The 25,793-nt window shown below is 49.0% G+C and overlaps 6 protein-coding genes across 6 annotated transcripts; 3 read left to right on the top strand and 3 right to left on the bottom strand.

Moving 5' to 3' along the window:
* Positions 1-401: 401 nt before the first annotated feature.
* Positions 402-4,342, top strand: I303_102243 (uncharacterized protein; the record flags this gene model as incomplete). Its single annotated transcript, XM_018404977.2, has 17 exons — positions 402-571; positions 669-709; positions 825-888; positions 942-966; positions 1,016-1,602; positions 1,656-1,801; positions 1,856-1,984; positions 2,038-2,099; positions 2,151-2,234; positions 2,295-2,329; positions 2,385-2,461; positions 2,515-2,528; positions 2,583-2,621; positions 2,679-2,742; positions 2,797-2,879; positions 2,934-3,187; positions 3,244-4,342. 17 exons carry the CDS (start codon positions 402-404, stop codon positions 4,340-4,342), a joined length of 2,973 nt encoding a protein of 990 aa, XP_018265258.2.
* Positions 4,343-5,098: 756 nt separating this feature from the next.
* On the top strand, positions 5,099-8,445 carry I303_102242 (uncharacterized protein; the record flags this gene model as incomplete). The annotated part of the gene is made up of 2 exons (XM_018404978.1): positions 5,099-7,963; positions 8,050-8,445. 2 exons carry the CDS (start codon positions 5,099-5,101, stop codon positions 8,443-8,445), a joined length of 3,261 nt encoding a protein of 1,086 aa, XP_018265259.1.
* A 286-nt stretch (positions 8,446-8,731) lies between these two features.
* Positions 8,732-12,542, bottom strand: I303_102241 (uncharacterized protein; the record flags this gene model as incomplete). Its single annotated transcript, XM_065968503.1, has 5 exons — positions 8,732-9,072; positions 9,159-9,542; positions 9,602-10,769; positions 10,837-12,216; positions 12,303-12,542. 5 exons carry the CDS (start codon positions 12,540-12,542, stop codon positions 8,732-8,734), a joined length of 3,513 nt encoding a protein of 1,170 aa, XP_065824575.1.
* Positions 12,543-14,061: 1,519 nt separating this feature from the next.
* I303_102240 (uncharacterized protein) lies at positions 14,062-16,274 on the top strand (the record flags this gene model as incomplete). Its single annotated transcript, XM_018404980.1, has 7 exons — positions 14,062-14,152; positions 14,222-14,240; positions 14,308-14,415; positions 14,487-14,667; positions 14,756-15,347; positions 15,417-15,811; positions 15,897-16,274. The coding sequence occupies 7 exons, from the start codon at positions 14,062-14,064 to the stop codon at positions 16,272-16,274; spliced, it is 1,764 nt and encodes a 587-aa protein (XP_018265261.1).
* A 246-nt stretch (positions 16,275-16,520) lies between these two features.
* I303_102239 (uncharacterized protein) lies at positions 16,521-17,376 on the bottom strand (the record flags this gene model as incomplete). Its single annotated transcript, XM_018404981.1, has 5 exons — positions 16,521-16,555; positions 16,674-16,775; positions 16,934-16,985; positions 17,110-17,204; positions 17,370-17,376. The coding sequence occupies 5 exons, from the start codon at positions 17,374-17,376 to the stop codon at positions 16,521-16,523; spliced, it is 291 nt and encodes a 96-aa protein (XP_018265262.1).
* A 633-nt stretch (positions 17,377-18,009) lies between these two features.
* I303_102238 (uncharacterized protein) lies at positions 18,010-24,871 on the bottom strand (the record flags this gene model as incomplete). Its single annotated transcript, XM_018404982.2, has 4 exons — positions 18,010-19,039; positions 19,120-19,805; positions 19,893-24,167; positions 24,239-24,871. The coding sequence occupies 4 exons, from the start codon at positions 24,869-24,871 to the stop codon at positions 18,010-18,012; spliced, it is 6,624 nt and encodes a 2,207-aa protein (XP_018265263.2).
* Positions 24,872-25,793: the final 922 nt, after the last annotated feature.

The following is a 25,793-nucleotide window of genomic DNA, read 5'->3' as shown; positions in this document are numbered from 1 at the left end:
CACCCAATCAAGGGTGTCCTTGATCTCAAGATCAGTAGCATATTCAGAAGCTACCAAGCAGCCATCTCGAGTATTTACCTGGCTGTATTGTGTTGTAAAGGATCCTCTTTTCAACGAAAGTGACTTGTAGTGAGTCAATCAGAAATCGCTGGCACATGGTCTCAACGCCTCGCTTAACAATGAGCTAAAAGTGGTGCACATACCGTCAATCATCCTTTTGAACGACGCATATACCCACTCACTCAGAAAGCTGACTCATTCATCATAGATCCATCCGCTTCGCAAACCCAAACACCACCCCCTTCATAGCTTGATTCTGCTCATGACATAGTCCCATCCAACGCAGTTTCCGCCCTGACTGTCAGCTTATCTTGAATCTTGAGGCTCAGCTGGAGCTCAGTATGACAACAATGAGACCACCGCCATTGCCGTTGCCGCAAGCTGGAGCAGCAAGTGGAAGCAATGAAGGGGCTGCGAAACCCGCAAACGGAGGGGTAAAGCAGCTGAACGGGACGAAAGGGGAGAAGGAGAAAAATGGGAGGCAAAGTTTCAGCTGTGCGGAGTGTAGAAGGTATGTCATAGCTTCGGTCAGCCTGCAACGTTCTCGTCAAGCGTGCTCAAGAGGCAACGCGCAACGCTGAGGATGTTACTCATGCGTACTGACATAGGCTCAAATTGAAATGCTCAAGAGAATGGCCCTGCACCTCATGTGAGTTTAAAAATCTTCGCACTCCTTTTGTCTTCGTCGGACCATCCTTTGAAGCTCAGAAGGCCTCAAATCTATGACACATCATTCCTGACATCGATTCCCGGCGTTTTTACAGGTGAAAAGCGAGGTTGCGCTCAGATATGCCCAAATGGAGAAATGAGAACCGGCAAAGGGAAAAGGTACGTACATCATCGAGTCAGTCCAGAATAATGCTGACAAGCCTTCACGACAGACTGATACTCGCTGATACAGCAGAGGTGAGTGAGATTGTAGTGGCAAGGTATAGCAGCTAAATCAATAATGCAGCTACATCAACGTATATCTCTTCTTGAAGTAGCTCTAGCTCAGTCACATGCGAAGCACAGCTCGACTCCTCATCCTCTCCTCGAATCACCTTATCTATTTTCACCGCGCGAAAGCAGCTCTCGGCCATATCCTCGACCAGCCATTAAGGAGGAGGGGCACTTGTCACCTGGCGGAGACGACCTCGTCGAGGGTGCTTTTGGTACTTTGACGATAGGTGAAGAGGGGCAAGCCAAATTCGTCGGTAGTTTTGCAGGTAGCGAATATCTGAGGGATGACGAGGGGTCAGAAGAGGAAGGTAGTAGTCCGTTGATGACGTCTGATGTACAACTCCGTACTCCGTCACATATCAATCATAATGGATCGTTCCCACCTTCCTTGATCACTCCGCCCGCCACTGCAAACGCAGATCGGAGTCAACCTCCGCCAAGTAACGGTCATCGAAATGAAAGCGTTAGCCTACAGCCGGATCTCTTCGCTTGTGGAGATCGCCAAACGCGTAGTCTCGAGCAGCTGAGGACGGAGTTACCAGATTACAATAACGAAGGCAGATTTCTGGTGGAGAGCTACTGGGAGAATGTCAATTGGCAGTATGTCATATCGCTGTTGGTTCGTGTCGTCAATGCTGACATGTCCGACCTAGATACCAGCCTATCCCGAAAGCCATGTTCGGTAACGATCATTTGGTGAATGCGTATGATTCCACAATCACTCCGAACGCTCACAAGATGGCTTGTGTCTTCTTTGTAATGGCAATCGGAGCCATGTTCGACCTAAACAGACAACCTTGTGAGTCAGTCAAGGCACGCAAAATAGGAGTATCAACTCACTGTATCTCATTAGTCCATCCTAGGGGGGACCAGCTATTCCAGCTAGGAAGATCCTGCATCAATGCAAGAGGCTTGGAGAACGCCAGTCCCGCTACCATCCAGGCTCTACATCTGATGGGTACCTACATCCTGAATGACAAACGTGAGTCACGTGTTTTTCGGAGACGGAGGAGAGTATGCTGATGCATCTGACAGATGGCAATGGCGCAGAGCTTTTCTGGCCGATCATTGGAACAGCTGTCAAAGTTGCACAAAGTGTAAGCTAATCCTTGCCATCGACTATACAAAGCTGACGCTGGGCGTAACAGCTTGGTCTCCATAGAGATGGCACGTCTTTTGGACTATCCTCATACGAGGTCGAAGAGAGACGACAAGTTTGGTGGGAGCTAGTGGTATGTGCATTTCGACTCCTTCACAAGCAATTGATCTAGACTTACCCTCGAGGTCTGCAGACTTACGATCGATTGCAAGCTTTGTGCTTTGGCCGGTGAGTCTATCTTGACAATACCGCTTTTGGACCAGTTTATTAACATTGGCTGCAGACCGTGCGCAACGAGCAACAAATGGGCTGATGCCAAGATGCCTGAAGCCTCTGATCTAATCGGCGATGACGATGGTTGTAAGTCGTTTTGTTGGTCGACGGAAAGACTTATGCTGATCCCGGTCTTACAGTCCATCGAGCAAAGGTAAATCCGATACAAGTGACTTTCCGCGGGATACATGCTGATAGACCGAGGTAGTATACTTTGATTAGTATGATGGAAAGAGTAATCGATATTGTGAGTGTGGTGATTCGGATCATCTGTTGGGATAAGCTGACAATTCATAACATCCAGCAAACACAAGCGAGCTCCACTTCGCCATACGCTATCACGCAGCTGGATAACGAGCTGAGGGACTGTAGGTGTCATATCTAAGCTAATCCCATGTCACGTCGCTGAACCTTCTTTTCAGACAAGAGGAATTTGCCAGAACAGCTTTTGCCTAATGTGGCCATTCAAGATCTTCCGCTTGACAGTAGCGTCGATCCGCATCTAGTGGGTAATCTCCGTAACTCGCAAAGACCATCGTTATTGACAGATTCATTATAGGTGATACATCGCCTAGGTATCCGATTGCAGTTAGCTCAGATGCGACTACTCCTGAATCGACCTTTGTTTGCTAAGGCGCTGAAGGAGAACCCCGATGATCCCTCACGAGCTAAATTGGGACAAACATTCGTTGCTTTATTCGAGAGTGCGCAAGAGATTGTTCAGCTCGTCAAGATCCTGGTCATCTATCACCCATCACTAGTCGCCAGATGGTGGTTCTTCTGGTTCCATGCCTTTTCCAGTGCTGTTTGCCTGTAAGCTAGAATACTCGCGAGATGTTCCGCTGGATAAGCTCACGAATGAACTGCAGGGCTGCCATCGTCATCCGAGCTCCTACCTGCGCCTTCGCTAGCCCGTCATTCCATGGCATGTCGATTGTGTGCGATATAGCTCATGCTGCAAGAGAAGGTTGTCGAGCGAAGAAGGGACTGCCGATTTTGATTCGACTTCGCAAACGCGCTCATGAGGCTTTGTCAGCTGCGGGCAAATCACAGAATATACCAATCAACAGCGGTCTCACAACAGAAGAAGATGATTTGAGTCACTTGGCCGGTTCAGCTAAGCTGAAAAGGGTCCAGACTTCCCTACACAAACGATCTTCCTCCAGTCCCGGTCACAACGGTCTCAACGGAGAAACTACCCCTTCGCCGCAATCGGGCTCATCGATCGCTACTTCAGCCACTTTAGCTGAACCTGTCATGCACGAAGGCATGGTACCTACCTTTCCAGGAGACTTCTCAATACAGGGTCTGCCATACCTCATCCACCCACCAATGCAAAATATGGGTGCCTGGGTACCGGAAGATCCGATGAATCAATATATCAACTCTAGCGTCAGTCCACCGATGTCTATGTCTTCCTTTATGACGAACAATAATGGAACGATGATTGATCTGAATCAAAATCAACAGTATCCCCAGATGCACGAGCAAAGGCAAGTACGAGGACAGGGACAAGCACAATCTCCAACCAGTGTTTATACGGACCAACCTGGATCAGTTGGATCGCAGAATTTGAACGGCTCGTCTGTATTTTACGGAAACAATTCAAGTCCGGAATATGTCGATATGGACATGTCAATGGCACTCGGCATGCGATACTCGCTCAACAACGGTATGCCACTGGGAATGGACACGATCGGAAATCCGAATGATCCGACGAATGTAGACTCGGTCCAGCAACACAACGTGACCAGTAATCCAAATCGAATGAATTTCAACGATAATAGTAACGATGTGTACCGACAAGTCCAAGAGAACCAAGGTGTATTTCTCAACAGCAATGGAGACGGAAGACATCAGGTGCTTCATGGTAATGGCAATATCATGTTTGGTCAACCGACGGGAAACGAAGGTGAAGTATTTGGGTTCAATTTCGAGGATTTTGTCAATCAGATGAGTGGAGGATGAGCTTGCTTGACTACAAAAAATAACGAATATCACGACACACCAACGACGATGACTTTGACGATCGAGTAATCCATACACGAGGGTAAGCGCATTTGGTGGGATTCAATGAAGTAGTTTTCGCGTGTACTGTAGCAACACTTGAAATCTTGTGATGATGACGTCGGATATATGAACACTTTGTACTGTAACCTAGGACATCTATTTTGACTCTTGCTTGCTTGCTTGGGATATTCATCTCTTTTTGATACCGTATATGGGTAGACTGGACTGCTGTTCGAAGGTTCATACACTGTAGATCTAGACGTATAAGACTGCGAGACTTGGGGTCATATACAGTAGCTATGTAACGTTTTTAACAGACACCTATGTATATCCTATCGGACTTGTCATACCTTGGACATCAACAGTGATACTGTGTATTATACCCGAGGGTCGCACGGATGTGGCAGCGCCCAATCTTCTGAAGTGGCACGGTCCTTCTTCAGGCGCACCACAAACACCCCGTCATTAACAGTATCTTGCATTGATCAGTGCATCTTCCTCATCCTCCTCTCGATTTCCATTCTACCTATCTCTCATTCTTCTCACTCTGTCTCATCTTGTACTTCATCTTTCTCATCAGATAATAACAAACATTTCAAGGTAAAGTGTGTCCATTGTTTGTCTCCTTTTTGTCCTTGTTCAACACGATCATCTGCCTTTGTTTTCATTACCTTCTTCCTCTTGTCATTCATTTCAACCTTGCGCATCATCAACATGCCCAGAGGCTCCTCACGAACAGCCCGTGGCAGGGCGAATATACCCTCATCGGGATACTTTACAAGGTCCACCCTGAAACCCTTAGCTTTAGCCCTTCCTCCGAAGGAGTTGGGAACGAAAAATAAGCGGGGCAAGAAGGGTAAAATCGTTGAAGAGGATGTCCCCCTCAATCCCACGACCAAACGGCTGGATACTGGCGTCGGCGTCAGCAGGAAGCCTGAACGAGCCAGAGCAAGTAAGGCCGCCAGGAGAACAAGTAACATAGTGAAGAATATCCGTAGCGCCGCCGTACAAGAACCACAAAGACGATCCCTTCGATTAGTCGCCCTGAACAGCCTGGATGACGCTTCTGCGCCAAATTACGTCGAGGGTTCCGATTCCGATTCCGATTCGTCTCCTGGACCCGAAGAAAAAAATGGGCTGGGAGAAGGAGAAGATTCCGATAAAGAGAATACTGTACCTCCCGGAGAAGGGTCAGAGCGCACCCCAAGCCCAGACAGAAGCAAATCAAGGTCAAGCTCACGCTCGAGAACAGCTACAAGAAGTAGTTCTTCCTCTTCGCATATCTCCTCCGGGGAGAGCTATCGGCCTTCTCATGTCTTCCAGCCCAATATCGCTGCGCACATGCATCCGAGGAAGAAACGGAGATTCAACCGAAGAATCTGTTCCGAAGAGAAGAAGTCTCCAGCTGAAATAGTGGAAACGGTCAGTCCAGCGAATCCTCCCAGCGCGGTCCTCAGTACTTCGAGGACATTGTCGGTCTCAAAGTCTCACGATGGCGAGGTCGATGTCGAAGCGATGGATGTCGATATGAGCCCAGCCAATATCGATGAGATCCCAGATCAAGAGCAAGACCAGAAACAATCGCCGCGAGTAAGCCATTCTGACGAGGAAGAACATAGTATGAGTTCCAGAAACTACGATGCTATCGAACCGTACACTCCTTCTCAGATCGCTTTGATGGATAACCTCGCTCGATTGGAAGTGGAGAAACATGACCCGCTGGCCTGGGCAGATGATTGTTCAGATCTCACTTCTTTGTCAGGCAGAAGTCAGCATGAAGCTTGTGATTCTCAATGCTGCCACAATCTCACGGATCTCGATTCCAACATCGCTGAGGAAGACTGGGATAGGACGATCGATTGGGCTGACGCAGAGGATGAAGATGGATCCATGGTGCCTTTTCGCCCGATGCCCACGGCAAGGACAAGTAAAGGTGGCGGATCTGAGATACCTGCTTATCAAGATTTGTGGGACTACGAGCAAAGGGATCTGGCAGGTACCCCTTCACCGCCACCCCTCAACTTAGAAGTCGAAGACCTTATAGAGAGGGAACAAGGAACTCCAATCGTGGCTAACGGTCACAGCGAAGATGAACAGGCACTCAGGCCCGTAGATCTACAAGAGAACCAAGAGATGCTGGACGATCAAGATGTGGAGGACGAGCTCGATGGCCTTCATGTCAAAGACCAAGATATCAGCGAGGTTGTGGAACCGGACGTGCCCGAGCATCCTGGACGAGAAACACCTCAGGATCAATCAGGTTGCATTATGGACATCGAAAATGGCGGAAATGATAGTTCTGAACAGTCAAGGACCGCCACGCAGGAAAATGATCTTATCGAACATCAGCGGAGTCCGGTATTGCAAAGCAGTCAGCCATCCGAGCTAGATCTCACCACGAGTTGTAGAGCTGAAGCGGTGGGGGCAGATTCCTCGTATCCCGGGGTCAATGTGGATGAGATGGACGTGGATCAGCAAACAGTGGTTCCAGAGAATGATCAAAGCATTGCCACAATCGCAGGAGTTCGCCCAGTGACTCAGGGTAGCGATTCCCCCGACACGAAAGCTGGAATCATGCAGAATGTGAAGGCGAGATATTTGCATGAAAGGCAGCAAGTCGTACTGTCACCTCTTACAGAAATCAGAGCGGATGTCATTGTCGATGATCGAAGTAATCTCCATCCTCTTAAGCCTACTCAAGAGTCCCCTAAAAGACTGGAGCGAGATACCGTCATGACTCTTAACGAGAGCGGGACTTCCGCTCCAACAGAACAAGAGCAGTTGAGGACAACCAATCGGACGACGGCGCCACTTCCACCTTTAAAGGATCACCAGCCCTCAATGCCTCATGCCCACCATGATCTTCCTCAAATGAGGAGTGAACAGCAGCCACATACCTCATCAGCCGTTCCTCTTGTACTGCCAAGCGCCACAATTACTCCTTCACAACCAACATGCGCTCCCATACCATCCTACAAGACCTCAATTCCGATTCCTGGTCTTACGAGTATACCTCATGCTGGACAGCCTACCTCGACATTTCAGCCAATCCCGGGACCCCCTCCTTTCAAGACGAGTGCCAAACAAAACCCATCGATATGCTTGACATCACCCGGAGGGTCGAGCATCCCCCTCTCAACTTCTCCTCGCACCAAAAACGTTCCAACCCCAATTTCGGCCCCAGTACTAAGCGCTGAGGCCTGGACACGAAACACGATACCCGGCTTCAAGTATTGGAATCCCGCCCTCACGGCTGGTCGACGAGTTGCATCAGTCCCCCCTGTCCATCCTGCGCGGGCAACATCATCTGTATCGCTCAGCACACATCCGACCATCTCTCATATTTCGCATGGTCCTCGACTAGCTGCCAGTACAGCCCTGGACATTCTGGCGTCGGTAGCGACATTGGAATTTTCTAAACTGGTAGCGCCATCGCCGAGAATCGAGAGCCCATCAGGACATTGGAACACTAGAATGGACTTCGATGCTGCATCGACGTCTCGATTCAGAAAGGATCCGAAGGGGCGCAGTGAGGCAGAGGCAGCATCAATTGAGTTGAGCGATGATTTTCAGCCTGGTGTAAGTGACTAAGTGACTTGTACTGCCTAGGCGAAAGATTATCATGATATGCTGACGTATCTTCTGTCTGCTTCAAAATGACACAGGCCTCAGAAGGTGGGAATACTGTACAAGCGCAGTCTGTAGATATGACTTCGAGCCTCGTTGTGGGCGAACGAGGAGGAGCTAGAGGTGGTGGAACGGCACGAGGGAGACCAAGAGGTACCGCAAGGGGACGGGGCGGTGCTCAACGCGCGCCATCTCAAGCAGAAAACCTAAGGGCGGTCAATTCGTTAGAAGGGCTATCATCAAAAGGATCTGCATTCAGAGGAAGAGGGCGGGCGAGAGGAGGTATGAGAGGCCCAAGAGGAGGAAGACAGCCACCCAGTCCACTGAAGAGGTCAGTGACTTTTGCAGAGCAAGATCAAGTTGCCATCGTACCCCGTCATCCGTTGGAGCCAATTAACGGATTCGTCTTGTCTGACGTGCGAAATGAGCCATGACTCCAGAATTGTAAGCGCTTTCCATCCTCCCAATCCTCCCAATCGAAACTACTTGTCATCGAGGCAAGGCTGATCGCAGCGTAAATTTTAATTGGTCTGATCTGCGTGACATCATCCTAGTGTATCGACTTATTCGGTCATTTCATCTTGTGAGCTTGGCATCTTGTAGCAACACACATATATCCGGGGATCAATTGTAGCGATATCTCAACCTTTCCAATAGCGAGACCCAATAAATACCTCATTGATGCAACTGTGTGTATGAGCGCATACAGTGACTAAATACCTACGAGACCGAGACTTCCCTTTCTTTCCTCGGACTAGGCACATTGACCGGCGGTTTCGGACTAACCGGTAATCCTGGTGTCCTACTTCCACTTCCTGACCCAGAATCATGCGAATGCGAACTTCCGTTACTTTTAGTTGTACTCGCGATATCGACGGCTAAACCTCTCGAAGCAGCTTTGGCTTTCCTAGCGGCAGCTGCAGACGGGTAATTCTCATTGGCTGACGGATGCGGTCGAGGTGTCAAATTGGCATGTGATTGCGCTGAGAGGTTATCTGAAGATGGAATTGAATGTAAGTCGGAATCCATATCTGATAATTCTGATGCTGAATCTTCGTTCGCTAAATGGGGGCATCCAGCGGGATTGCATTATCAGCTATGAAGCTCTGGACAAAGGGATGGGACATGGGACAGAAACATAACCTACCGGGATCTAGAGCTCTAGCAGTCAAGCCCAACATTGCGTCGGCTCCACCAGCTTGGTACAGCATACTATTCCTCTTCCTCTTGATGGTCTCTTCCATGTCTTCCTCGGGATTCGCCGGTGCCTCGTCTACCAGCTCTTCTGAGGGAGCATCATCGAATATCGCGCTGAAGTGACTGACTAACTCCGAGAAGATCCCTGCTGGTATACCCAAAGTCGGTGAGAATACGATGCCGATATTACGCAGAGTCATCTTGTTCACGGTAGCGTTCTTGACGATCAGGATCAAATGAGCTGTGAGTGCGCGTAAGAGAGCATAGTTGGGCGGGGGGAGTTCCGAGACGAGACGAGATAACTCGAGGACTCGCGCAGAGGAATCAATCAGGTCTGTGTATACCCAAATTAGCGATGTGTTCGCAAATTCCAGAATTGTCAATGTAGCTCACCCATGACAGCCAAAAACCTAGTATGTAATTCCCGAGTCAATAGGCTCGTGGGCAACTCCCTCAAGAATGTTTTGAGCAGTCCAGCTATAGCATGAGGATCCCAGTACTCGTCCACCGCTACTAGATTCACATCCCCTTCGGCGTCAAAGCGATCTTTCAGACCCTTGATCACCGCTGAACTTCCGCTGAGTCGATATATGCCTTCTTCCTGCTCCGCCTTTTTCGCTTCTAGCCATTCTATACACCTGAAGACGATCGCTGGCAAATTCGCCACTGAAGCTATAGCGATCGAATCCGTAAGAGGAACAGCGAAAACCGGTCTTGAGATCTTCTCAGGTGTTTTGCCGAATCCCCAAAATCCTCTACTCTTAGCTTTTCTATCCCTCTCCTTCTCCGCATTTAAGCCTGGAGGTGCATTCAACCCTTGATTTGATAAGCTTGTGAGGTATGCAGGCGAGTATGACGGTCGACCGGGCATCATACTTTGCCTCTTGTTTGCTCTAGGGGTAGGATCAGAATTCATCGTAGGAGGCGAGGAAGATAGCATGTCAGAGGAAGGACTGGTCACCATCGTCATCGGTGCACTATCATGAGACGAGCTCGAGTGATGGGAGGATTTGATAGGCTGAGAGACGGCAGGTCTAGCATCTTGAGTCGGGGTTTGAGGTAGACCAGATGATGTCGTCGATATCGATGGATTCGACGCCTGAGAGGATGTCGATTGACTGCTATGTATCGCTTTCTGTGATTCCATAGAATTGATCAGACTCGGAGAAGGTGCACCACCGAATTTGGAGTCAGACCCCAAACTCGACATGGGTTGAGCAGCAGTGACAATCACATCTTTACTGCCCTTCCTGCTCTGACTGCGTTTCCGCATTAAGCCTGGAGTCGAAGAGGAGCCCGCGGTCGTTGCAGGTTGGTGAGGTGGTGCTGGAGCTTGAGGTATATCTGGTCCGACATATCGGACTAGCATTTCGATCCAGCTATCACGTTCCGAATCACTCTCTGCACAAAGAACATGTTGATTGGTAACTCCTCGTTTAGTCGTCTCGATGATCAAGAAAGCATGTCGGAAATTACGTTCATCGGTCGACTCAGCCGGTCGATTCTGTCTACCGATTTTAGCGTTGGTGATTGCGATGGATCCAAGATGTGTGCCACCTCGCTATATGATTTCATCAGCCTTGCATGCTCGTAGAGCAACTCCACAAGGATACCAAAACCGGACTTGCCTGTTCGTAGTACTCCATGACTGGCCCATCTAGAACGAAATACCTAGTCTTCCAACCACCAAAATTCTTTCCCTTTTTCGTCAAGTACCCTTCTTTTCGGGCAGTTTCCGCTTTCGCTCTGACGTGATCACTGTTCAGAAACGCGCACAGATCCGATTTATCACTGATCGGAGCCACTAGCAAGGATTGAAGGTATGTTTCTAGCGCAGATTTTCTCTGATCAATCTTGCTAGGTGCAAAATCTTTCCAAGCTCGACCTTCAGGAAGCGGAGCAATCATCTGCTTCCACTCCTTGGTTCTTTTCCCTGACTTTGCCTTTATCCTCGTTTCAAGGTCTAGGAAAGCGCTAAATAGCTTCGCTACGTTCCATGTGATCGGCTGAGCATTCGGCGGGCGAGCTGTCACCGCGACAATGAAGCACAGAACGTCTCTGCCAGCACTATTGGGAAACACTGTGCTGTTCGGTATGGTGATCCGGGAGTAGGGTAGTAGAGCGGGAGTCATGCGTGGACGTCCTTGATCTGTGAGGGATGACTTGGAATGACTGGCCTCAGCTTGACGTTCGAGTGACTGCCTAGGTGTGGTATCGTGTGATTTGCGATGCAAGGAGGAATCGAAGGATGATCTGACTGGCTCTTCGAGAGACAACGTGGCTGACATTCCGTCTGACATCGACTGGACGGGGGATTTGGTGCTCTCTCGGTCTGGTAGTGGAGATCGACTTGACACGCGAGGAGGTGGTCGCTCAGGTATCGATGTGAGGTGTTCGTTCGATCTAAGCGGTTCTGCGTTCTGTATGGAGACTGCTAGAGCCCTAGATGAGGGTGGGGGCACTACTCCGGTTTCTTCTTTTCCATTGACACTAGGACTAGCGGAGTATTGTGAAGCTGGACTAAGGGTGTTGAAGCTGTTACTGGGCGGCATAGCAGGCACAGTGTGGGTCGCTTCGCGAGGTGAGTCGGCAAGGGTCATGAATGTACTGACTTCAGGAGGGAAAGTCATCTTGCTCTCCCTTCTCAGCTTCTTGTCCGGTATTGGTGAGGGTAACAATCCAGAAGGAGGTTGTTGATGAGCAGGGGAATTGGGCGCTGAATCTGTATTGTTTGATTGTTGCTTGCTCACCGATGCCTTGGTCGGAGTTTCGTCTCTATCAGAATTGTGTCTCCTGATTTGAGGATGTTCGGCTTTCAGGCCTAGTCCAACGGCACTCGAGCTATTCGGTATTTGTTTGTGAGAGGGAATAGGTTCTAATCCATTATGTGCCAGTTTCTCATTCGCTCTTTCGCGATCCAGCCGTAATCTATCGTTATCTGACGCTAAAGTCGCACATTGGGCGCGCTGTTTCTCGATCAACTTCCATAGTTGCGTGTTTTGTGCTTGCTATACGTCATCAAGTAGTCGAGCCGTACACATACATTTAGCAGTCGCCCGCTCGCGCGTTTATGGTTTAGAGCATGTGGACATACCAGATTATTCCGTTCTGCTACCATGATTTCCAGAGCTTTTCTGATATCTCCTCCATTTGCTCTGAGTACTGCGTCTATGTCTATGGTGCCTGAGGATCCTGCTCTAGGCGAAGCTCGGGGGCTTGAGGGCTGACCTGACTGAGGTGAGCCGGCAGGCGAGGGTCTGGACCTAGAGCTCTTGGGTGAAGAGTGTGAGGAGGATGGCGCGTTCAAGCGATGGGGAATGGGATTCGGTGACATGTTGACCTCGATATCAGTATTACAGTACAGCAGGATAGGGAGCCGACACTATGTATGAAGAATTTTGAATTAGCTATCTTGTGTGAGGCATTCGGTGACAGCACGCACCTGTTAAGCATCTCATGAAAACCAGAGTATGTCAAACGGACTGATGTTTCTTGTCACTCTCAGGAGTGATTGCTTTGAGGCACCTATGATAGGTGAAACAAAGAGAGGCTGTCGTCAAGAGTGTTGACACCGGTCGCTGGATGGTAAAGGACGGTTTTCAGGGGGTTCGATCTGAAAGGAAGCAGGGATATAGGTTCAAGGTTGACTCATACCATTCGGCATGCAATGCGTCCTCTGCAAAAGATATGAATGTTGCGGGTTCATAAGGGTCTAGCCAGGTGTTTGTCGTATACTGTCCACCGCTGTCCAATATTGGAGGACCGAGCGTGATGGGCTGATTGAAGAGCTGATGAAGCACAATTGTGTATCTGCTGAGCCTGTCTTATCGCTGTTCAAGCTGCCTGTCTACTGCCGGCCGGGAAGCTTCACCGCCGAGGGCAGGGTGTACCTATTTGAGTGGATGACCGTATGGATCGTTGCTTCAACTTAGCAAACAGACCTATCTGTGACATTCGTCCATTGATATCTCGCAACAATGAGTCAATCATGGACAAAGCAAGACGCGTTACAAACAACAACCACGTGCCAACAGCAAGTGGCGTAGATGCATATGTGTTAAGCTTCATGCGGATTACGTACTCCTCCACAATCCAAAGGATCTAAAACCCTGAACACTGATCGTCCAAAACATTTCATGCCTTACTTATTATCCTTCAACCTACCTGATGAAATGCTCGTTCGTTTCTTCATCACCTCTCTCTCCTTTGTCGCTATCGAAAAAGCTCTAGCCCGAGGCCGGATTTGAACCGACGACTTCTCCCGTCATCGATGCCGCTGCTGAGCTACAGCTTGGCCGGAAAGGAGCTAGCTAACGACTGCTACACACGAGCTTGATACTCCTCTGTTCGTCCGCACTCCAGTCTAGTTTATATAGCTCTGTCAATGTTATCGGTATCTCCATCGATGACCCCAGCTAGTTATGCAGCCCTCACGATCGTATTTGTAGCACGTTATTCAACGCCCATGCTGATCGCTGCTGAATGAAGCTATAACTTACGCGACCGAGTAAAATTAGTGGGTTTAGGTCAATTGCCCATGAACGAGCTTTTTTCAGCCGGTCAGGCGTCGAGATTGCCATTATTCATGACCGCTCTGCGTGATGTCGGCATCTGATGACCGGAGCAGGACGAACCTATCGTGTTGCTTGCTCCTGGAGCGAAATATCTAGAGCCCTCAGTCATATCTATCATGGGCTGTTTGACAGCTTTGCAATTGGTTCCATTACGTCATAGTCACCGATAACGAGCTCAATTAATCAGTTACCAAGACTGAACCCATTCTTTCATGATAACTACTCTGTTCCCATCAACTCGAGTCTTCTTTGCTTGGTATTGCTGATACATGGAACATCATGTCCTTTGACTACGTGAGGAAGATAGTTTCGGGCAAGAAAGCCCGATTCATAGATCCAGAAAATGCCGTCAACCTGGATTTGGTATATGGTGAGCTGGACCTGGTATACTCGAGCTCATCCGCCTTGGCCTGCCCAGCTGACGATAGTGTATGGACAGTCACCGACAGAATCATAATGTGAGCTAATCAAGGCTTGACGAAGTCCAAGGTATATCCTATTCGGAACTGATGAGAAATGACGTAGAATGGGTTATCCCGCTGTAGGAGTCGCTGGATTATACAGGAATAGAAGGCGAGACGTATTGAAGTTCATCAATTCCAGACATGGCGAGAAATGGTGGATATGGAACTTGTGAGCTAGTGCTTCTTCTTTGCCTGCTCAGTGGTGTAGGACTTCAGCTCATCCAAGAATGTTTTTGACAGATGCCCGCTGTATGAGAATGCATATTCGCCCGAAAGTATGCATGGCAGAGTATCTCGATACCCCTTTCCAGATCATCATCCTCCGCCTTTACCACTCTTACCCCTCGCTGTGCGCGAGATGACTGCTTGGCTAGAAGGTGATGCGGAAAGAGTAGCTATCATACATTGTAAAGCCGGCAAGGTGAGTCGAACCATAATACTGACCTTTTTGTGCAAAATTCCCGATTTGATATGTGTTAAACTAACCAAGAAAATGTATCGTCCTAAAGGGTCGTTCCGGTACACTACTATGTTCATACCTCCTCTCGTTGCCGGAATTACCACCTCCGCCCCAACTTGATCGGTCGTACACTCACAAAGAGCTGAAGAAGCGTCTCGAAGAGCGGGAGAGTGGGCGAAACAACACTGACACTGCGACCTCTACGTCAACCTCAACTACATCCTTAGCAGGAGAGGGTGAAGGCGAAGGTGAGAGGGAAGGATGGGTCTATGTCGGATCAGGAAAAGATATAACTGGTGTTCAGATGACTGAGCCAGATGGAAACGCAAATGCAAATGCCCAAGACCTAGAAAGGACCAATACGCCTGCCAAGTCTGAGAAGATTGAAGTCCACCCCGTGAAAAGAACGAAATCCACCAGTTCATCCACCACGACTTTATCCAATACCTCGTCCGCGTCTTCCGTCGATATACAAGTACAGACGGACCCGCCTTACCCGATTGATATAGGAGACGAAGGACAGCCCGGCACAGAGGGCCAGATAGATCGGAAAGACGGTAGAGTCGATGAGGTGTTCAAGCTGCATTCGAGTCGAAGGATGAAACCTACTAGCTCCGGCAGGGGAGTCTCTATACCTTCTCGTGAGTTCGGTTTTCGTGCTGACCTACATACAAATGTGATTATGGAGGCTGATGGCCAGACGAGTACAGAGAGACGGTGGTGTAGGTATATTCACTTGTTATTCAATAATCAAGCTCCCCCCTCTTACACTTCGCCCAAAACCTCTCGAGTCCGCTTGACGTCCATCACACTGTTACTCCACCCTCCTACGGGATGGCAGAAACCCCTAGCATCGCTCGTTGTTGGCTCGGGCGGAACAGGCCAAGGCAGAGCATGGGCCTCAGTAGCGCGATATGACGACGAGTACGTCGAAGAGCTCAAGACTCGCGGTGGGACCGGCGAGGGTGTAGGCGGACAAATCAGCTGGGGCGGTGTAGGTGGAGAAGGCAGATTCGATACCCATAAGATGTTCAGGAGTTGCGGTAAGATGGTATCTGGGGACATTGACGAGAGTGTTCTCAAGACGTTGCCCTCCGATCATGAGGTGAGTTGCCCCGTCGATCTGTAACACTCAAGTACGAAACTGCTCGGTACGTCAAACAGCTGATCCCGATATGGGCTGTGTGCAGAAATACGTCGTCCATCATTTAACGCCTTCGAACAACTCATTAATCTTAGACAGATCCCGAGAATTCAGGATGAAATTCCACATAGCCTCTGTACCTTTAGGATGGACATGGATGATCCCTTCTTTCCATTTACCCGAACCTCCCGCCAAGACATCTGCCGAACCGCCTCAGAAACGGACACATACTTTACATTTCCCCAAATCGCAGGTGGATTTCCCCCTTGGACCTGGCCAGGCGATCCACGAGATCTTGGTTCGGCTAGAAGAGGTGCCGGAGGACGAGAAGGAGGAGACGGCCAGGCTGATGAGTGATGAAGAAGAACGGAGGGAGGGGGTGGATGATACGCGGGGAGAAAAGGTCGTAGAGGATGGAGAGTAATTTGAATTAGGTCAGACATAGATGAAAAGGAGACCACAAGGCTAGGTAGGAACGATACGGAACATTGTATTGCCTGCACTGCAAAGTCCTGCAACCTTGCATGCCTTGAAGGTGTTCATGAATTGGATGTTGCCCTATGCAGCTGCACTCCCTAGACATATCGGAATGTACTAATTTATATATATATGCATACTGCGTACTTCCTTCTTTCATGGCTTGTACTTTTGCCCTACATATGCATTCCATCTACTCGTCCAATTCAAAGTCGTACGCAATAAGATCTAAAGCGAGAACAACATCAGCGAGACTGCCCATTCCCAAGCCTAGTAACGGAGTTGTTTCCTGTAAGATTGCAGTCGCATGGAGAGGCTTATGATGACACTACTTGAGCAGACGCACCTTCGACATTGGGCTTCACGTTGTTCTCGACTACTTTGACATGCGCTTCGGACACGGCGTATTTCTGTAATGCCTCGGCAGACGAGAAGACGGAGTACAATCCTATCGTAGCGTATCGTAGCGTGTCATCAGTAAGCGATCATCACAAGGATGAGCCAATGTGAGGACGATGTAAGTCCCAAGGTGGAGATCAAAAAAAAGAGACGCCGACGTGTCTGAACTGATCGACCTGGGATTATGCAGTGGATCGAATGACTTACCCCAGTTGAATCCTTTAGCTCGTCCGTCAAGTAAGGGCGGACCAAGTTTGAACTGATCAGAATACGTGTCAGCTCTGCTACGATACGCGTATTTTGATCATCATCCTCGAGTCGGGACGATGATCGATAGTCGATAGTCGATAGTACACATCAAATGGCTCAACGATCACACTCACAACTTCAGCCCCTGGGACAGTGTATAAAGCGGATATAGCCTGTTTGGCAGCTTCGTGATTCCCCTTCAACTTCCAAAGTACGATATGGATGATTTCTGTCAACAACACGAATCACCGGGGAGATAGCAGCAAGGTGGCATGATCAGTCACTTTATAACACAATACTCGATATACTCGGTTCCATTCTCTCCTGAAGGTCCAGGACGAGGAACCAAGGTGTGTTGCGAAATCGAGTAAACATCCGGAACAGGTCAACTCACTTCCCATTTTGATTGTTTCCTTTAAACCGTTCGTTTCCCAGTCCAAAATCCCAGATGAAATCTATTTTACTATTCTTGCTACCTTGACTCGAAGAAGGTAAGAAGGTGAAGAGATGTTGGGATAGAGTCGGTGTGCGAAGAGAATTAACAGGTTGTTTGTCCACAAGCAATCACCTCATCATTGCTAACTGCTAACTCACCTCCGGAATGCAGCTGGACTTTATCGGAAATCACCGCCGCTTCATCCGGTCCGAGATCACAGCAACTCGCTCCAAACATGGAATCGACAGATAGGCAAGAACGCAAGAACCAGGTTGCAGTCAATATGCATGGATTATAAACAGTACTCATTATGTGTTCAAGAAACGTATAAACATCACCAAAATAACCCAAAAGCACCAGTACACATGCACACACAAGTAGACATCATCGTTCAAGTCGTCAAATATCTATCATTAAAAGCGTATATGAAACCGTGATATTATATCAAGTAGTCATTCATAGTGTCCAGTCCAGTCCAATTCAATTCAGACGAATCAAAATCCGAGTCAAGTATCGGATCAATCAATCCATCCCCCACATATCCCATCTGGTCTCATCTCATCTCAACTCATTTCCGTCTCATCTCATCCCATCTCATCTAGGGCTTCCTGGTAGATCCAATCATCCCTTTCCCCTCCCAATCCTGCACTAAAGATTTAACACTCGCATTACTACTTTTCCTCTGCCTGACTTTTTCTAATTCCCCCAAACTTTTCGCAGAAGTCGAAGATGATATTTTTGACGTCGCGATCACGTTGTTCTTTTCTATTTCGGTAGAAGGGAAGAGCTTGGCAAGAGCACTGGATCGCTGAGAGATTGGTGGATTCAAAGGAGGGTACAATTTACCTGTACTCGTATAGTCTGTCGACAATGAGGAAGAAGAAATACTGCTTAAAGAAGGTAAAGACTTCGAAGTTGACATCGACATTGCATTCGAAATTCCAGAACTTGATGGTGTGGAACCAGCCTCTTTCGTCTTTGTTGCTACAGAGCCAGCAGCAGGTCGGTCCGAGTCCGGTCTAGGCGTGGAGGCCGATGTGTGCGGACGAGACAATGGCGGCGGCGGCGGAGGAGGGATGGACTTCCATTGTGGAGAGGACGGATGAACAGGCCGAGATCCAGATTGAGGTTTAGGGATCTCTCGCATTGGTGATTGAGAGATAGGTAATATGGCCATATCCGCTTGTCTTCCTTTACCTTTACCTTTCTCTTTACTGTTATCGACGAACTTGGTCCGAGATATTGTAGAGCTTGAGTTGGCGGCTTTCGACTGTTCCAACCTATCCAAGAAAGTCTCTGCGTGTTTACTTTGTTGCTTCTCCGTTGTCGTACCCGAAATCGCAGCGGAAGTGGAAATGGGAGTGGATTTTTCCTTTCCCTTGCCCCAAACAAGACTGATCATTCGCCTGATCGTCGAGGGCGGTTCGATAGTAGTACTCATAGAAGATGCAGAAACAGTCTTGTCTACTGAAGGTGTCGTCATATTTTCAGCCGTTCGAGCTTTCTTCGTAGTCGGAGTATGGCTTTCTCCAGAAGTGTAAGTAGTCGAGGAAGATGAGGAAGCGGTACTGCACGACAACTTCGATACCCTCTTCTCAATAGCTTGGACTCTCAATAACAGCATATCCCTATTACGATTGAAATCAGCCTGCCCCCAATTCCTTCTGAGTATACGTTGCGCAAGGCGAAAAAGAGATCAGAGACTCACTTATCCCATGATAGACCTTGAGTAGTTTGGTCCTCCACGAAGCGATCTACCACTCTCGTCATATCCCAGTCTTTCACATGATGTGACTTCGAGGCGGAATCAGATACAGCGGAAGAAGAAGGGGATCTCCCGAAGGTACTTCTTCTTGCCCATGCTACCAGTCCACCAGGCAAATTCTTAATTTCCCTTTCTTTGATCCATAATTCCTTTTCTGTCCTATACACTTTTTCCAACTGCTTCCACTCACTCACACCCCACTTCTCATCAACTTTGGGATTCAACTCCGGTTGAGGGGCAGGAGCCGAAACTGAATCTGGTTCTGGTCGAGATTGCCATGGGACATTTCGTTTTCTTTTGACTGATGTAGGAGTCTTGACGAACGCCCCAGGAACAGGATAATCTTCAGTCATGAAACTCATCACTGACATCTCCCTCTCTCTTTCTTTCGATCCACCATTATGTACAGGCGTCGCTTGTGGTAGAGGTAGTGGCAATGTAGACATCGATCTTGACCTCGATCTCGATCGCCGATGAGATTCGACAATCTCCAATTCGGCTTCATGCAGAAGTTCTCGCTTCTCTTGATCTTTCTCCAAGTCTCTAACGGATTTCCTACTGGTCGAAGAAAACGTCAAATCTTTTTCGCCGGATTTCATGAAGTGCCCGTGCTCGATATATGCATGATTCTGCGACTCGTCCTGATCAGCCACTCGCACACATAGCCAATACAATCGTAACTGCACAACCTCAATATCAAGCGATGGTGAACTCACAAGCTTCAAAATAGCTGCTGCTCGAGCAGCCGCCTTGGGATCAAGACTCGAAACTTCCACAACAGATCTGAAAGACTGATCGCCTTCGAACGAACCTTCAGCGTCTGGTCGGGAAGCCACAGCAGCGAGTTCGTCATGTAACGATTTCCGAGGCTTTCGAACGACGATTGATCGATCTTGAGCTTGATCTTCGTCATCCTCTTCGTTGGAGACGGGATCCAAGTCTGCAGAGTGGGCAGGATTCTCTGGACTACTTGCTGCTGGTGAGGAAGAGGGTAAGACTTCTTTAGATAATTTGGATTTATGGAAGCGGTACGAAAGCGTTCGTTCCATATCGGTCATGGCTTCAGGCATCAATTGAGCGTGGGGATATCGAAGGGCTGGAGGAGGAGCGGTCTTGGGGGTCGAAGAAACTGCTGGTGGAGGAGCGGTCTTGGGGGTGGAAGATACAGCTGACGGCAAGACAGGGTAAATTGAAGGTGTCGACGGACGAGCAAATGAGGTACAAGTCGAAACAGGCGAACGAGTCTGCGCCGGACTTCTAATTTCCCTTCGATTCGCCGATGACGCATCGTTCTCAGCTTCGATAGGTCGATCGAGTTCGTTCGTCGTAACTTCTTCGTCGTTCTCTGTCTCTGAGACGTTCCCGCAATCTGATCCAGGTTCAAGCTTGATAATTCCCCTTTCCACCAATTTCAGAACGATTCGCTCGGGAATTTCGATAGGTTCGGGCGATTCCTCTTCCTCGTCCGCATCTTCTTGCTCCTCTTCGCCAATTTCGCCTTGTGCCTCTGCACCGCCAGCCGATGGTGGGTGTAAAGCCGAGGCAGAGTTTTCGGGACGTCCAGCTTCGTTCTCATCGTCCGTTTCGTTCGTTTCGTTCGTTTCGTCCTTCAAGGGGACTTCATATTCTTCAGTGGATAAGTCCCAAGCTGGATTTTCAGCTTCAGCTTCTATCGTAGTGTTCCCCGCAATCGATCTGTCATCTGCGGAATCGGGAGACTCCTGCGCATTATCGACCGTATCATGCTCTTCGGAGGCAGTGGGGTCCATGATCGTTTGCTGGGCTGCAGATTCGTTATTCTGTACAGCTACCTCTTCTGCGCGTTGCTCTTCGACCTCAGCACCGCTTTGCAGCACGGCATCCTGTAGTGATTCGCCTGCTGTGGCGATATAGCTACTCGTAGAGGTGGGAAGGGGCAAAGGCGACAAGCTGCGTAACTTCGATAATCGTCTCAAAGCTCTATCAGCCTCCTCCAAGACTCTATGTCCCCTTTCTTCAGAAGTGAATACTGGCGTAGGGGGAGGTAAAGGCGAGGGGGATCTCACTGCAGTTGGAGTGTACGAGAACGATGGTTTGGGTGTGAACGTGAGATCACCTCGATGATGAATTAGCACAAATGGTTTTCGAGATGATGATGGAGGTGGAGGAGAGAAAATCGGAGTAGTCGATCGCTGGACTGATCCGGTCGATGGTGCTGGTGCTGGTGCTGGCGAGCGTGAACGCGATGGAGTTCGGGCTGATCTTGAGATCGGTGAGATTGGTGCCTGCGCCTGATTTACATCTTCATCTTGATCTTCGCCCTCCCCTTCACCTTCACCAGAGGGAAGTGCGATAGAGGGGATAGTCGGAGTAGTAGAATCCATTCCATCCCCACCGTCAACAGACCGGGAAGATTCAGGATCGCAGGTCTCGTTCGCATCGATCTCTTGATCAGCTCCTTCCTCCTCAGCGTCGGATATCGAGGCGCCGTTGTTGCCGTTGTTGTCATTCGACAAGGCAGCTGGCTTGGATTCGCTGAATATTGCTTCAGATTGAGGTGTCTGAGATTCGGATATTTGAGCTGCAGCCGGTGATACCAGATCCTTCTGTTGAGGTTGATCGTAGTCGCCCACCGGATCCTCTTTGGCTTGCTCAGCGGATGCACTCAACGTTTCCAACGTTTCCTCTTCTCCCTTTTGATTTGGCTCCGTTGCACCGGCAGCAGTGACGATATCCTCCTCCGATACTTCCCAGTCTAACACATCCATATCCTGAGTGATATCTCCGATCTCCTCGCTTTCGCTAAGCTGCGGTGTGTGAGCGGATGACGAAGATCTCGAGGGTGATCGCAAACCCAGTACCATGGTATCTTGATATGAGGGCTCATCGGATTTTTCGTATATAGCTTGATTCTCGAGCAAGCCAGTACTAGTACAGGCCGGCAGAGCTGGGAAATCAGTCGTCTCGTTGAGTCTTCGATTTGTCTCCAGCTGGTCTTTCTCGGATACCTGTGTGTCTTCCGGCGATTTGTTGTCGTCACTAAATTCTGTCTGCCGGGTATCTGAATGCGCGATGAGGTTCGCTTCTTGCAGTGAGGCTTGAGGGACTGTACTAGGTGAAATGCTCTGATCTTCTCCCGCCAGACGATGAATGGCTTGTATCAATATGTCATTCGCCTGCTGACTACCATTCGGCCTTTCATGATGTTCCTCCAGTTCCTGCCCGCCACGATTGATAGCGATATTTTCAGGTTGGCCGAAATAGTCTTCGTCTGCTATTTCGTCTTGCATTGTGACCTCTATCTCCCGAGTGCTGGAAACCTCTATATTCGAATGGGATCCTGCTGAAGGACCGAGGGTATGATTTCGAGGTCCGAAATGGACGATATCCTCGTTGGATTCAGAGATTTGCTGTTCATGATCCTCCGGCGGAGTCTGGGCGTCTTGTTGAAGTACAGACTCAATGGGGCTGTCGAGACTGTCATTCGAGACATCCCAATCTTCCACTTGTGGCTCTTGAGTGACATCTACTGCATTCTCCACAGCACCAGTCATATCATTGTCTTCTGCTGATTCGGCTTGCAACCCTGAGGTCTGATTCGCCCTTCGTTCTTCATCTCCTTCATCCTCTCGTGAGATGGAATTCGAGGAAACGTCGAGCGATGTAAGGGGCAAAAATGGTCTGTTGTGTACCAACTGAGATTTCCCATCGTCTTCGTTGGCGTTTCCGTCTTCCTCCTCTGACTGATCCGAGAGAGATCCTCCCAAATTGGAAAGCAGGCCGGATCGGTCTTTCCTTTGGTGTACATGGATGAAGGTATCATCGCCTACATCCATATCTGATCCATCATCCGACCAAGCACCTGCTCCTAGGTCCATATATCCTGAGTTCATCGGTAAGAGCGTCAAGTCGTTTTGCGGCATATCGAAAGGCGAAGACACTGATTCCGTGTGCAAATGTGCAGCTGCAGCTGCGGGAGATCTTGACCTGCTGTTTGATGATGAAGGTCCACTTTCGAAGTCCAACGCTAATCCTCTTCCATCGCGTATTCCTTGCGCAGTCCGCTCTCGCCTGGTGGCTGTGAGTAATAACGGATCATCGCCCGGAGACCCATGTATAGGTCTGGGCAAAGTACCGAATTTCCTCCCGCTGAAAGCTATATCTTTCGGAGTCTGCGTCAATGCAGCTAAAGACTTCCTGCCTCGAGGTTTCGCTTTGGGCGTTTTCGTATTGGTATTGGTATTGATATTCGCAGGTACGGACGCTCTCCTGCTTTGAGCGGACCCCGAACTTGGTGGAGTGCGCTTTCGGGCTGTAGAAACACTGTCAGGGGATATAGTGGATTTGCGTCGGGTAGATTTTGATGGAGCTGTGGAAGGAATGACCTTGCCGGAAGCTGGCGCTGGTGTTTGTGATTTCCTTGAACCAGTTGCACTCTCACCACTTGTTCTGCGACGCGCTCTGGAGGAAGAGGAAGTTTGTGATTGTGTTAAAGGCAGACTTGGCGTCCGAGTGGAAGATCTACCTTTCTTCGCTCTAACTGTTGCGGGCGTCTTGGGGTCGGCTTGAGAGGGAGTCTTACTTCTAGATCTGAGCGGTATGACAATCTCGACTATCCTGTGTGATTCTGGGGATATCGACTTGGACTTGGATTTGGAATTGGTCTTGGTGGGAGTTTGACCTGGTTGAGATAATCTTGGCGATTTCTTTTTACGTGGATTAGGCGAAACATCATCCCCCATTCTCAGAGGGGTATCCCATTCTGCCGTCACATCACCAAAACCAACCTCTATATCAGCTGGACGATTTTGTATCCTCCTTGGAGGTGTGGGAGATGGCCTGGCTCTGACACGTGATTTCGATGGACCCGCTTGTGGTGTCGGAGGCAGTTCCGTGGGGTATGAGCCTGATTGGGAAGAGGGCGGAGTCGGTAGACGAGATATGGGATTTCGCGTTACGCTCGAAGGTGCATATGATTGTTTCCCTCTTATGGTCTTCAGGGGCGAGCCAGTCTATCATCCAGATAGTCAGCCAAGCGCGTCTAAGGCATGCTCAACGTCCACGAGAGAGAGGCGGGGCTTACGGTTACTTCCTGACTGTTTGCAGGAGTCATCAGACCTCCTCTTGCTCGCACACCGCCTCTAGGATCTTCAACATCGCTCTCATCTGTCATGTCCATGCTGAAGCCCATCTCAGGTGGTCTCATATTCAGCAGCAGCGTATCATCTTCGTTCAGCTGCATAGACATTGACTGTCGAGGCAGATAGGGTGTAGAACCGGGCCTTGAAGTGAAGCTGGCATTTGGCGATTTTCCAACAGGTGATGAGGAAGGCAAGTAATCATCTCTAGTCGGTCGTGGCAACATAGCCACCGGAGACTTCGCTATGAATCTTGATAGGCTGTTGGGCGTAATTCGAGTGTTGGAAGGTGATTTGGCTTGAAAGTTGGATTTTGACTTGACACTCAGTGATTTGGGTGAATTGGAGATGACATTTTCTGATCTTTCGCCTAGTACGGTTCTTCTCTTTGTCATACTGCCGGGATTGCTGTTGGCTTTGCTATGCGGAGAAGTGTTATATGATGCTTTGCTCCTCATGAAAACTGGTTGAGAGGGACTTGCGCCACCTGAAGATCGCCTAGAGCTGGTTGCGGACGAGGTGGAGACTCGCAATATCTGCGGAGTCGTTGGGTTCGGTTCTCGGACTATTCGCACCATCACAGCTATATATGTCGAGTTCGACACTCAACCTGGCTAATTTGACTTGTCTAGGTGGTCGATGCTTGGGTGAAGTACAATGCGATGTTGTATCTTGACTAGGCTGGGAGTGGACTTTTGTAATGGGGTGTTCTTTTCTCTGAAGATCTCGCTATCTAAGGTGTTGACATGTTGATCGGATCATGTTACAGACAAGGAAAGGCTGATGAGGTGGTGTACTCTTTCTTATGTGGTATGATATTAGTCGTGAGCAATGTGAATAGGAGTGATGTTTTGTTTGTTACGTCAAAAGCCAATTCAACAAACAACGTAAAACACTCGCGTCCACATTAAATGAGTCACACAGATAGAGTATACAACTCAACGAAAGACAACTTGAAGCGCCACTCTCTTGACATGCCGGCAAATCCCGCTTACTCGCAACGATATGCTCGGTAAATTGACCCTGGATTCCGGAGAAAGCGATCTTCGTCGTTAGTTCGGTAGTACGTGCTCGTGCTCGTGACCTGTTGTCGTAGTGTTCTACTTGTCTACTGATTAGATTCAGGGTCCAGAGCCCTTTGATGCCATTTAAGGGTCTTCTATTTCATACAACACATACACACGACGCTTAGACCCCTTAAACAAAGACAACGGCAAGTTAAAGTTGACCTATCATCAGAAGAAACGTCATGAGTACAGTGCAATTTATCATCTCAACCCCTTCTTACACTTTCTTCATCATCCATCCATCCATCCATCCAGTCAGTCAATCAGAGTGTACCATCCAAAACATCGCCTTGTGCTCCCTAGTCACTTGTCTCCGCACATTAAGAAAAGCCAGTGCACCTTGGACTTGCAGCTCAAACGGTCCAGACCTCCGGAATCATATACCCGATTCACCTCCACCGTCTTCAAGCCAGAACTCCTTTCACATCATCTT

Source organism: Kwoniella dejecticola, chromosome 2 (assembly GCF_000512565.2).
Source record: "Kwoniella dejecticola CBS 10117 chromosome 2, complete sequence".
Taxonomy (NCBI): domain Eukaryota; kingdom Fungi; phylum Basidiomycota; class Tremellomycetes; order Tremellales; family Cryptococcaceae; genus Kwoniella; species Kwoniella dejecticola.
Note: the sequence above shows the minus strand (reverse complement) of the source record. Positions and strands in the feature narration are given on the sequence as shown.